Source organism: Protopterus annectens, chromosome 9.part0 (genome assembly GCF_019279795.1).
Source record: "Protopterus annectens isolate FY-2018-M chromosome 9.part0, PAN1.0, whole genome shotgun sequence".
Lineage (NCBI taxonomy): Eukaryota > Metazoa > Chordata > Ceratodontiformes > Protopteridae > Protopterus > Protopterus annectens.
Window position 1 is genome coordinate 684,486,539 of NC_056743.1, and position 13,810 is coordinate 684,500,348.

Genomic DNA, 13,810 nt, shown 5'->3' on the forward strand with positions numbered 1-13,810 from the left:
GCAGGGCGGAACCAAGTCCTACCCCTTGTGTCGAGAAGCTCTCAGACTTTGGCAATGGGCGATCTCCTCTCATCGGTTTCTGGTAGCAACGCATATCCCTGGGAAAACCAACATTTTAGCGGACAGATTGAGCAGAGCTATTCTCATGCCTCACGAGTGGTCTCTCAAACAATCTATAGTGGAGGAGATTTTTCAAGAATGGGGCCGCCCATGTTGCGATCTTTTTGCTACTCCCCAAAACAGCAAATGCCCGGACTTCTTCTCTCTCTTCCCACTTCCAGGCCATCCCCCCAGAGACGCTCTTACCCAAGATTGGCCCCAGGGACTTCTTTATGCCTTTCCTTTGATACCACAGGTACTCCAGAAAGCTACCGTTTTGAGAGCCAAAATGATTCTCATTGCCCCGTATTGGCCTAGACAAATTTGGTTTCCGTTCCTCCATCGTCACCTCTTGGCGCAGCTGTGGCATCTGGACCCAGTGCCAGATCTTCTGATCCACCAATCGGGTCAGCTGCATCGGTCCATTCCTTCTCTCAACCTCACAGCTTGGTTGCTCCACTTCCTTCCTTAGCCAGGCTTCCTATGATCTCTAACCCTGTTAGGGATATCATAGTGGCTTCCCTTAAATCCTCTACTAGAAGGATTTACACTAGCAAGTGGAAACGTTTCTCCCTTTGGGCGAAATCAAGGAATATAGATCCCTTTACTGCCCGTGTTCATGCAGTTTTGGATTTTTTAGCGGAAATCTTTTACTCGAGTTCTTCAGCTTCCACTGTCAAAGTTCAGTTAGCTGCGATCTCGAACTTTCATGTCGGTTTTGCAGACCACAACATTATGTCCCACAGGCTTTGTAAAGCTTTTCTAAGAGGAGTTTTTCTCCTTAATCCTCCTGTCAGGAGTCCTCCTCCTCAATGGGACCTAAATCTAGTGCTGGCATCCTTAATTCTTCCTCCCTTCGAGCCAGCTGTTTCATGTTCTCTAAAGTTTCTTTCATGGAAGACACTCTTCCTTGTCGCTATTACCTCGGCTAGGAGAGTGTCAGAACTGCATGCCCTCTCTGTTCGTCCCCCATATTTGGTCTTCCACAAGGACAGAGTATCCTTGAGAACTAATCCTTCCTTTTTGTCCAAGGTTGCTTCAAAAACAAATTTAAACCAATCTATTGATCTCCCTGTATTTTTCCCCAATTACTCCAACAGATCGGAACAAAAATTACATTATCTTGATGTTCACCGCCAACTCAGATATTATTTGGACAGAACAAAACAATTCAGAAAGTCTGATCAACTCTTTCTTTCTTATGCTGAGAATAAGAAAGGCCTTCCTGTTTCCAAAGTGACCTTGTCTAGATGGCTTTCTTCCACCATTTCCGAAATCTATCAACTTAGGGGCAAACAGCTGTGCACAAAACCAAAGGCACATTCCACCAGAAGCTTAGCCACTTCCACAGCTTTTCAGGCTAGACTTCCCTTAGATACTATTTGTGCAGCAGCCACTTGGGCCACTCCTCATACCTTTGTTTCTCATTACAAATTGGATTTGGCCTCCAGGGATAGAGCCAGTTTTGGTTCTACGGTTCTCAAGAGTCTGTTCCATTGAGCCACCCAGGATAGAGGTACTAGGGACGCGGTCCCATCCAGCAAGAATGAAGGCGAGATTGACAACTTAACATCTAGAAGTTATGTACCTACCATAACGTTCCATGTTAGTTGTCTTCTCTCGCCTTCTTTCTTGCGACCCTCCCTCCTGCCCCCTTGCCTGGACAGACTTTGATCTCCCTTGTCAGGAAGATTGCTTCTTTGGGTGCCAGTTAGTTATCTGGGTTCCCATTATAGCCCTTTTTTGTTTAGGCTAATTGCTCTTCTTTCCTTAGTGGAAAGTTTTTTGTGCTAGGTGTTTTTCCCTATAAGTACCAAACGAGATCTGGGTATATACCGCCTTGCATCATGGGATATGGGGCTGTCTCGAGCTGGTAAAAGTGACTCTCGAGCTTAGCAAGTGCCGAGTCGGAGCCGAGGATCGGCTCCGAACCCATCCAGCAAGAAAGAAGGCGAGAGAAGACAACTAACATGGAACGTTATGGTAGGTACATAACTTCTAAATTTATTGCATGCAGCAGAACAAGTTGGAAAGCATACTTTGCAATGTGGTTTTGATTCTCTGGAGGCCTCCTGCAAGGCTGCTGTTACGTGTTCTGTTATTAGGAGGCATGCTTGGTGAAAGGAACAAAATTTGCCTGATCATGTTAAAGCAAAATTATTAGATGCTCCATTACAATACGATACCTTGTTTGGTGTTAAGGCAGAAGAGGTGTTAAAGAAAATGGAGGACAAAGCTAAATCTATGCAAACGGTCAAGGATTCCTTACAGGTACAGCCACCTACATTTATTGGTCATTTCCAGTCTCAGACAGACCTCGAAGGTGCAGATCACAGCCGCAAGGTTCCTACAGGTCTAAGCAATGGGGTGCTTCTACCTCCAAAGCTGGAGAAGACAAATCACAACCATATAGGAAACAGTCCCAATGACTTCCCCCTGCCTGCACCAAGCACCTATCTTCTGGCAGCACCCTTAGGGGGAAAACTAGCACTTTTTTTCTCAAAATTGGCACATTATAACCCATGACAAATGGGTTCTAGACATAGTGCCACAAGGCTACAAGTTTCACTTCCATACCCTGCCAAGGGCAAATGGTTGGCCAGACCTGCCAAAAAATCAATGGGCAGAGGCTCAAAAACAAGTCGCAGCTTTCATGGACATGAGGGCTATTCAACAAGTGCCACAGCAAGAGCAGGGACAAGGATTTTACTCAAGACTGTTCTTGGTACCCAGAAAGGACAAAGCATGGAGACCAATACTGGACCTATCTATTCTAAACACTTTCCTGGATATACCAAAATTCAAGATGTTGACCTTGCAGCAACTTCTGCCCATGCTGGGCAGCAAGGCTTGGCTCGTGACTTTAGACCTAAAGGAGGCATACCTGCATCTCCCAATCAGACAATCATGCAGAAGATACCTCAGATTCAAGGCTGGCTCAAAGCATTACCAATTCTCTGCACTGCCGTTTGACTTGTCTACTGCCCCCAGGGTCTTCACAAAATGCCTGGCACCAGTAATTGCTTACTGCAGACAAAGAGGAATACGAATATATCCTTACTTGGATGACTGCCTCATACAAGCAGAGAACAAGGACATTCTACTTCATCATCTGAAGTTTGTGAAAAGACTCTTAACATGCCTAGGGTACACAGTCAGCAAAAAGAAATCAAAACTAGTACCCTCTCAAGAGATAATATTCCTGGGTGCAAGCTTAAATACAACTGCCCAGATGGCTTATCTCACTCCAGACAAACAAAAGCAACTGACTACCTATTTCAAGGAAATGGCAACAAAGGCCCAGTTATCTGTAAGAAAAATTCTGCAGGCTTTGGGCTTCATGGCATCCTGCATATTACTAATACCATATGCAAGACTGCATATGAGGAAAATTCAATAGTACCTAAAAAGTGTCTGGACACATTGCCACAGCCTGGAAACAATGATTACTCTCATTCCCTGCCTGCAACAGGAGTTTCGATGGTGGGCAAAGGCTTGTCATCAAAACAAGGGACAGCCATTCTCACTACCCCCAGCCAGACAGAGCCTAACGACAGATGCATCAGATTATGCCTGGGGGGGGCACACATGGCAGGAAGAGGCATTCAGGGCACCTAGCCCACAAACCAAAAGCATCTACATATCAATCAAAAAGAGATGCTAGCTGTTCAAAATGCCCTGACCGCCTTCAAGGACCTACTTCATCCGGGACAACTACTGATAAAGACAGACAACACCACGGTCTTGTGGTACATAAACAAGCAGGGGGGGGCACTCATTCTTACCCCCTGTGCAGACTAGCCATGGCTTTATGGGACATAGCATTGACTTACCAAGTTTATCTGCAGGCACAATTCCTGCCAAGAAAGGAAAATACTCTGGCAGACGAACTAAGCAGAAACCTCATGGATCCCCACGAGTGGCACCTGGATCCACAAGTCTTCAGCATGATAACAAAGAAATGGGGACGCCCGGACATAGATCTATGTGCCTCCCCTCACAACAATCAACTAAAAAGATTCTGCACAAGGACTTATCACAGACAAGCTTGGAAAGTGGATGCCTTATCTTTCAACTGGACAAACCTATCAGTATATGCCTTTCCTCTCCTGCCTCAACTCCCCAAGGTACTCCTTAAGGTCAGACAGGAGAAACCAAAAATGATTCTGATTGCCCCAGACTGGCCACGCCAGTACTGGTGTCCGAGCTTAAGGAACTTGTCCCAATGCCCAGCCTGGACCTTACCTCAAATACCTCATTTACTGTCCCAGCAAAACAGATTCTGCACAGCCAACACAGGACCCTAAACCTGGTAGCATGGCGGATAATGTAGCCGTACAAACCACACCTCTCAGTAAAGCTGTGATGGATGTCATCTTAGAAGCCAGAAGGCCTAGTACTAGAAAATCCTATGCTGGGAAATGGAAGAGATGTTGTGCTTGGAACCAAGCTCAAGGAACTGATACAGCTGTCCCAAATATTCCTCAGCTGGACAAAGGCCTATCTTTTTCATCAGTTAAAATCCATGCCTCTGCCATTTCGTCTCATTACAATACACAGCCGCCACTCTTTTTTCTCATCATTTATTAAGGCAGTACCTCAGAGGAGCCAAAAACTTAAGGCCTCCAAGGAGAACGCCAATACCTGCATGGGACCTCAATTATGTCTTGGAAAAACTCGTCTTACCTCCTTTTGAGCCAGCTGCTACTGTGGATATAAAATTCTTATCTTGGAAAACAGCTCTGCTCCTAGCAATAACTTCTGCAAGACGAGTTTCAGAGCTACAGGCTCTCATGGCTGTGGAACCCTTTATAATTTTTTGTCCAGACAGGGTCTCTCTGAGAACAAACCCTACATTTATGCCTAAGGTGGTATCCAGTGTAGCCCTTAACCAAACTATTCATTTGCCAACTTTTTATCCAAATCCACAGAACAAGGGGGAGAAGATTCTGCATTCTTTGGATGTACACAGACAACTTAGATTCTACTTGGACAAAACTAAAGTTTTCATAAAGATAGAACAATTACTAGTGGCATATGCCGCAGCATCGCAAGGAAAGGCTATCTCCAAGCAGGCTGTTTCAAAGTGGATAGGTCACTGCATTCGTTTCTGCTACTCACAGCATGACAAACCAGTGCCCAAGGGCATTAGGCTACATTCAACCAGAGCTGCAGCCACTTCTGCAGCCTTTCTCAGGGGCGTACCAACCAAAGACATTTTAGAGGCTGCTACTTGGAGTTCAGTGCATACCTTTACAAAACATTACAATTTGCCTCTTTACTCTAAATCCAGGGCAGGCTTTGCCACTGCAGTTCTGCAGGGCCTCATAGCCGCTCCTAATGCTGTTTAGCTCCAGCCCCCCAACCATAGCTTTGGGACTCAACCCAAATGTAATGACTGCAACAGTGAAACACGAAGAACATAGTACAGTTGTGTACACTTACCATAAATGTAGATGTTCGATTGTATTCACTGTTGCAGTCCAGGTTACCCACCCGCCATCCCCCTTATTTTTGCTGGAACTTATCTTTACTTCTCTAATCTATACAACCTAGGTGGTGTATTTGCTTATAGATGAATGAAGGTAAAGCTTATTTTGGTGCATATATGTTTTATTTACATATTTTTAGCCTACCCTTTTGGGGGCACCTGACATCTGGGGTAAGACCAACTGAAGAAAATGGCGTTGGCTGCATCTTTTATACCCCTGACGACCTGACATCAGGGAAGAGGCCACAGCAAATGACACAGGACCCAAGACATTGGAATTCAGGCCGACTGAGTGCAACCTGCCAGCAGGGTATCCCAAATGTAATGACTGCAACAGTGAATACACTCCAACATCTACATTTATGGTAAGTGCACACAACTGTACTTTATTCCTATGTTATATTGACATGTATGTAGTTGTGCCACAGACTGCGCTATGGGCCAAGACTGTGGGTGTCCAGATGCGACACATGCAAGGAATGTGAGAGAATATATAAATTAATAATGTATATTGTATATTAATAGTTATAGTGTGTATATATATATATTATGTTATATATTATAGTTCTAATATATTATGTTATGTCAGGTGTATTTGTAAGACATATGTCCATGCAATACAGTATGTTACACATGATTAGCATGGACATGTTTGTTCAGATGGGTGTGGCGTGTGACACTGAGCTATCTGTCGTGCTTTGTAACCCCACTGTGCACTGCATTGCCAGTATGTCAGCACACAGAATAGGTTTCATGACAACCTTGACATAAGTAGGGGCAGAATTGTGTTCCTTCAGCAACAGTCTGTAGCAGTTGTCAGCGATACCTGATGTTGTAGGCCTCCCGTACATCCAGCAGCAACATTTATTTGTCTGTGTACTGGTTTGTTATCTGTGTCAGCAGCCCAAGTTAGGGTTGATACCTCTTCAAATGCCCAAACTGGGACATTTTTGGTACAAACGTCAGATTTTGTAGGCCAAAACATACCCACGGCCAGTACAAAAGACAAAACTTCACTTTTTTGCCTAAATAAAGCCTTCTTCTTGTAGCATTTAGTTGCTTATTCTGTTTCTGATAACATTTAGGTATTTCAGATACAGAATAACTGTTTTATGCAAGTATTACATAACATATAGGGATGACGTTTGTCCTTATCTCTGAGGGCATTAGCCATTTTGTCAATTTTTTGGCAGGGCACAACTGCCCAAAGAGGGACTGTCCCTCGCAAATTGAAGCAGGTGGTAACCCTAGAAAACTTACACTGTGATTTGCCCCAGTATATATAGGAGTAGTGTGTCACTGGCAATCAGGATACATTTGTAAAAATGACTTGTTCTCCACAGCACAGTTGCCCTACTGGTGTAATGCACTATGTTGTAGTTGACAAGGTCCTGTGTGCAATACTTGGCAGCAGTATCTTTTTTCCCTAATGTTACATAACTGTACTGCATAATATATTTAGAAAAAATGCAGTAATTCCCTAGAGCTGACTTGGTGTAGTGGTGTGTTTCTCTGACTTTAGTTCAGAAGGTCCTGGGTTCAATACCTGGCAGTGGTATCTTTTTTCCCTAGTGTTATATGACTACTGCATGATATATTTCCAAAAGCAGCCCTAATTCCCCAGAGCTGGTTTGGCCTAGTGGTGCGTTGCTCTCACTCTAATGCACAAGGTCCTGGGTTTGACACTGACCAGGGCTGGTTATTTTGTTGCTGGGCAGAATAGTACCTGAATGAGATGGTGTGATTTAAAGCCATTTTAAGTGGGTTTACATCGTTTTGCACGCTGCGCAGTGATGCCAGGCAGCACTTAGGTCCACTTAGCTTTGCTTAGCTCCGCTTATCCCAGTTTAAACCTGCGCTGTTTCCAAAAAAGAAAAGAAAAAGTGATGATAGGAAAGTGGTGAAATGGGGGCAAGCAGGGGGAAAAACATTATGAAAGGCAGCTAGGGATGTGCAGGACAGGTGTAGGAAATGATCATACCTTTTCATTTCTTGTGCAGCAACAGCTGGGCAGGATGTGGACAATTTGGAATTTAGACCCTCACACCCCACGGGGAGGGGTGTGGGTGACATAAATTTGTTGATTAATTCATGGGGAGATTGATGTCAGTGTACGTGGAGGTGAAATGGAGAGCTATGTATGAGACAAAATGTTTGGGGGGGGCAGATGCCCTTTTATTTTTATTTTATTTTTTTTAAGGTGAGTAGGATGTTGGGGAAGGGTTATAGGTATGTTTGGGGGGGTAAGTTGGGTAAGAGAGGTTGCATTTGCAGACAGACAAGACAGCAGACAGGGGCGGTGTATGACACATGGTGGCAAACAACTTGGACGAGGAGGGTGGTTGGGAATCGGAGGACCAAGTGCCCCCAGATGGAAACAGTGGGACTGAGAGCACCACCCATGGGCAGTCACCACTTCCCCTTCACGGCCAAAAAGGTGGCGATGCTGGGGGCTGGGCATCGGGACCAGCCTGTGTCCTCAAGTTGCGCCAGTCTGCCCTCTAGCTGAGTCAGGCGATCATCCAAGTCCCACTGGATGACCCTGCGCGCACCATACCTCGGGACTGTTGTCGAGTGACAGGGTCCTGTCTGCACCGGGGGGGGCCTCATCCCCAGAGGCGGTTCCACTTGAGGGTGGTGCAGGACCAGCGGAGGAGGCAACTACAGGTTGGGTCCCAGACATGCTGGGACCCGGTGCCGCGGTCAGATGAGGCGGGACAAGTGGATCTGCTGGGATCTACCTAACCAAATGTGCTGTAGTGCTCAAGTTTGTCAAAGTGTATTGGCTAGTCAGGGACAAAACATTTCAGCCTTGGTTATAACAGCATGCATGGGTGTTCCAATTAACCCAGAACAATAGAATTACATAACATACAGAACACGGGCATAAATGGGATAACAGTCATTATTGTAACAGCATGCCAGAAACAGTTATGGCCATAGGCCAGCGACAGTGTAATTTCAACAAGGTATGTTGGTATGCAACCATTGAACAATATGAGCCATAATACAACAAGGCCCAACATATTTTTTTCATAACAATATACATGGAAATGAAACCGTACCTGTAGTATAACAGTAGTAATTTGAGGTGCAGATAATGGGTGGGGGGAGAGAAAACATTCACAACAGTACTGCTCAATACTCTAGCCCTTACTTTACATCTACATGTGCCCTAAAACTTCTGTAGCACATATATACTTCTCAGACTGTCAACATGGAATGGTATTGGCCCAGCTGTAAGAAGTATAGGTACATAACTACAGGGGACTTGTACATGTCAGGGTAACCTATATGAGTAACAAGGTGGACCCTGCACTGATGTGTGTGTGTGTGTGTGTGTGTGTGTGTGTGTGTGTGTGTGTGTGTGCTACTGGCATACTTTAGTTGAAATTATATATGTGTCCAAGGTTAATGGCAACAGTGATCAGTAGCCGTGACAGTGTGACACTTGAGAAACATCCATCGGGCACAGTTCATGGCGTATATACTTAACCTGCTGTAATTTGTAGGCATGGGTTCGGACTATCTGCACACATGCACCTGGCATACAGCAGTACCAGTAGCAGAACATTTCAGTGATCTAATTCGGTTGGAATACTACTCTACTGCATGACATTTTATTGCTGAGCACCGCTGTTTACACACTAGTACATCTGGACACTGTTTATTAGTATACCCTTCATACAGCTACTACAAACATTTCTTTAACTGTGAGCCCAGTGGAGAAAATGTCCGTTACAAGGGCATGACAGTTTCTACAAATAAGCCAGACTACTTGTCTGTAACTATAAATATATGTTTGTTCCAGTCTGTGGATTCAAACCCTGGTCTGTGTGTGCAAAAAAGAACGACATATCTATTTCTTATTACATTGAGCTACTGGGCCACTACTGTGGCCTGCTTGACTGATTTGTGCCCAACACTCACATGGTTACAAAGTCTGTCCTGGTAATATCAGTAGACTGTCACATAAGACTGCAGGGACAGTTGCACATACATGCATCAGATTCATTTATGACAGAGATAGTTGGTGAACTGTGTATTAATAGTTTGCATGCAGGTGTACATATTTAACCCCTAGTGGATGTGAATATGTGTGATCTGTACAGACCATAGCAGGGTGCTGGGTTGCATACCCGACCGATGTACATTTGCAGTCTCCACCTATTACAGTCTCATACTTGCCTACATCAGCGTACCTACATTCAGGAATATATAGAGCTGAAATGCAAAGTTTAACAGAAGACACTCCTAAGGTTAATACACTATAACACATTACACATTACTATTCAAGGTTCAGATCTTAGTGCAGAACATATATCACATTACATTGTATCTTGTTTTACAGCTCCACATCTACACTTTTAGTATAACACTTCTTTATCAGCAAAATGTCTCTCAGTTCATGGTGTCATAGCCATATTTGCTGTGGAGCACCTGTACAATTGTATTTCTTGAACAACAGACCAGATTAAACACAACAGCTGGTGGGAATAACTTTATTGGGGTGACATGATACAGTGGTCTATTAAATTCAAAGTTCTGGATGCAGTTGTACTAGATATCCTGTAGCTGATGAATGAATGTCAGTTATTACCTTCACGATTTCAGTCACAGTGTACTTTTTTATAAGATGCTTAGTATTATTACAGTATATGCATGTTATTCCTACACAATATTAGCTTTCTTTCATCAATAGCAGCTTGTTTGATGCCTTCATCTGTATTGCACAGTACCTGGCATTACTCACTTATATCAGTGTGGATCTGGAACACATTTTATTACAGTACACTCAGAACACACTATACCTAATGGCAGTAAACAATGTATACTCTTTCTTATTTATTGTACTATAGATTGCAAGATAGATCTGTACTCACCACACTTTGGCACAGCCTCCACGTTGTGAGCCTGCTCCTCTGCAGCTGTAGGTGGAAAAAAACATAATTATGCGTACTTGTCTAGCAGATATTCATAGTACAATTTGATAAATCACCAGTTGCTATACTTAGAAACTTTTTGGGGCATTCTGGGCCCAAGCATCTTGGATCCATTGGGCCAAGAGCACCCCCTTCCTCCGCTTCAGGTCATTATAATGATGATGCACCTGCTCACCAGTGGCGTTAGTGAGCTCACATGCCAGACGGTCCCAGTCCTCAGACTTGTATTTAGAGCCCTGGTACTGGCCCTGCAGCAATCTGGCATCATAGTCCTTAACTAGGAGTCCAACCATGACCCTGGACTACAACATGCCCTGGTGCTGCACCCGGAAGCACGCTGCCTCTCCAGCTCCTAAGCAAAGCTTAGCAGTGTGCAAACCCACTAAGTTGAGCAGTGCTTAAAGTGGCAAATGCTTAGCAGTGCTTAGCGGTGCGCAACTCCAATTAGCTCAGCTGAGGACTGCTTACAGTGAGACTGCTTAGCAATGCTCAAACTGGCTAAGCGCTGCTAAGTATTGCTCAGACAGGTCCTGTTTAACCATTGCTTAGCTTGGCTCAGCACTGCTTATCATGGTTTAGCTAAGGGTAAACGAGTTCTACATGATAACATAAATATATATTGACATTAATTACTAATTATTGATACTTTATTGTTAAATGTTTATATTTTACTTTAAATACTGTATCTTAGTGAGTGACTGAACTGTATTGGACACTTGCGTTTAACTGGGGCTTTTCACCTCCTATATCCACTGACACTGGGATTCTGGACCAGCTGGACTAACCTGGTTGACAAATATCAATACCTAGGGCAAAAAAAAATAGACATATAAATTGAAATGCTTTCCGATGTAAAAGCTGAATGGCCTGTCTTGGTATTCGAACTGTGCACCTACTGTACACCAACCCGTGACTAACCATTCAGCTAACTCAGCTGTGAAGATTTCAGCTATACATTTCTGTTTATCTTTTTGTTACGTTTAAGCACTGCTGAGCAACGCACTATGCAAACATGCTCAGCTATGCTTAAACTTGAAATAAAAAAAGAAAAGAAAAAACAATAAACATAAAAGAGAAAATCAAATTTGGACATTATTTCCATGATGTACGGCACTCGGACAGTACAGGGTGTGTGTTATGGACACTGTAACACACACCCTGTGTGACATACAGAAAGTAAAATTCATAAGTGTCCAAGGACACTTTCTTTAATCTTTAAGTGTCGTACGGCACTTTCACAGTGCAAGGGGTGTGTTACAGACACTGTAACACACCCCCTGTGTGAAATACATAACTACATATATAAATAAGTGTCCAAGGACACTTTCTTTCATATTGTAGTGCCATATGGAACTTTCACAGTGCAGGGGATGTGTGACACATCTGCGATCACTTTAACACACCCTTAGCACTTATTCAGTAACATTGTACATGGCTGTCCCTCAGTAGTGTACCTTACACTCCATGTAGAAGTTACACTATTCCTACGCGGAGTTTATTAAATCCGGGGGTATGTTTTTACTGCCACATTCTTTGACATTTTCAAGCCTAGATATGACTGGATGTTTACGGTTTAATTTTTGACAGTTGTGAACTTTCCCTTCTGTAAGCTGGCTGCATAGGAAATTGATTTGTCCTATCTTCATTGAAGTGTAATTTTTGTGTTGCTTACTTTTTTCGTATTTTTAAAATGTACATTTTATTAGTCAGCTGTCTCCTTGCCCCATCCTGCAGAAGATCATGTTTTCATTATATTTAAAGCTTCAGATATACTGACAAACAAATACTTCTTTACGTTAGACATTAGGTGAACTCTTTTTTTTCACAGTTTTCAAGCTGTGTTATTTCTCAACAAATTTAACTATTTTTTTTCTCCTTAGGTAGCTTGGTGCCTCATGCAGCTTAGGCATGCTTAGACAGCAGGAACAGAACATATTACACTGTGTAAATTTCTGGCTTTGTCATTGAAAGTTGTATATATTCATATGCTTCATGTAGTTAATTTGTTGACTATCTAAATGCCAAAACATACAAGCTGTTAGAAATTGTGTTTTGTGTATATTTGTATGTTTTTCTGTATATGCATGCATAAATATATAGTATGTTCATGTTAATATGACTGGCTGAGAAAAGTGTAAAGGTGTTAATTGTTTTGTTTTATCTTTTCTGTAGATCCCATGATCATGAAGGTGAAAGTATATGTTGTAAGCATGCCCAAGAGATTTTCAAGCAGGCTGAAATAATTTCCCAACATATCCGGGATATTCACAGTCTGGATGCTGAGCTGAAGCTGTTAAAGTCCTCCAACAACCAGCAGGCATCAGAGATAAAAGAGCGGGATGCTACAATCATACACCTTCAGGCTAATGTGCGGGATCTGCAGGCTGAACTGTGCCAGGTCCGATTACAGCATGACCTGGAGGCTGAGAAGTCCCTGCTGCTCCACCAGACTGAGGTAGAAAAGTTGAAATCTCAGCAGGAAAGTCAGCAAGAAAAACTGCAAATAAAGTGGCAGAGTGAAGTTAAAAGACTGGAAGCATGTCTGGTAGAGGAAAGAGAGCAGGCTCGGTCAAGGACTGAGGCACTGAGAGGAGAACTTGTGCATTTAACAGAAAAATACAAGGAAGAACTGGCAAATTTACAGGAGAAACACAAGGCTGCTATTGAGAAGATGGACAGGAATGGTCAGAAGCTCACTTACAGCCTTCAGGAGCAGTTACAGGAAGCAGAGAGGCAGCACCAGCAAGAGGTGAACATGAAATTCTGAAAGCAAGTTAGGCATATTGGTGCAAAGATGTTGGATTTCACTGCAATACTTGAGTCTAAGTTGAGAGGACGGGAAGGATCGATTAAAGTGTCTTCAACACCTCGTCTTCTTCAGTGTTTGGGAACCAACAGCACTGGCAGTGGCTAAGTGCAGATGTTAAGTGTGCACTGTGCATTTTAAGGCAGGACAAACAATGATGAGATACCTTGCATCATACAGTGTTGAGAGTAAGAGAAAACAAAAGATGGGCTTGGGACTTTTTTTTTTTTTATTATTACATGCTGAAGACTCAGACATTCAGCAGTCTTCTGTCAAAATACTTTCAGTAAATCGGCTTCACAAGCCATGGCCCGCTATGAGGTCCACTATGGCCAAGTCCCTCAGGGTCAGCTAAAGATTCACCTGATCATGCACAGTTTTAAATTGAGGAAACACTGGAGGCTTGGTGGGATTGGGAGGGCAGTACTGAGTGGTCATGACCAGAGTCTGAGGGGGCATTGTTGGGCCCAC

The 13,810-nt window shown here is 43.4% G+C and overlaps 1 protein-coding gene across 2 annotated transcripts in view; it reads left to right on the top strand.

Moving 5' to 3' along the window:
* The window catches only part of CCHCR1 (coiled-coil alpha-helical rod protein 1), a 673,784-nt gene that overhangs the window by 101,968 nt on the left and 558,006 nt on the right, over positions 1–13,810 (top strand). For both annotated transcript variants that reach the window (XM_044083293.1, XM_044083292.1), the window contains exon 3: positions 12,706–13,282. In XM_044083293.1, the coding sequence (XP_043939228.1) occupies positions 12,706–13,282 (577 nt within the window). The remainder of the gene's footprint in view (positions 1–12,705; positions 13,283–13,810) is intronic.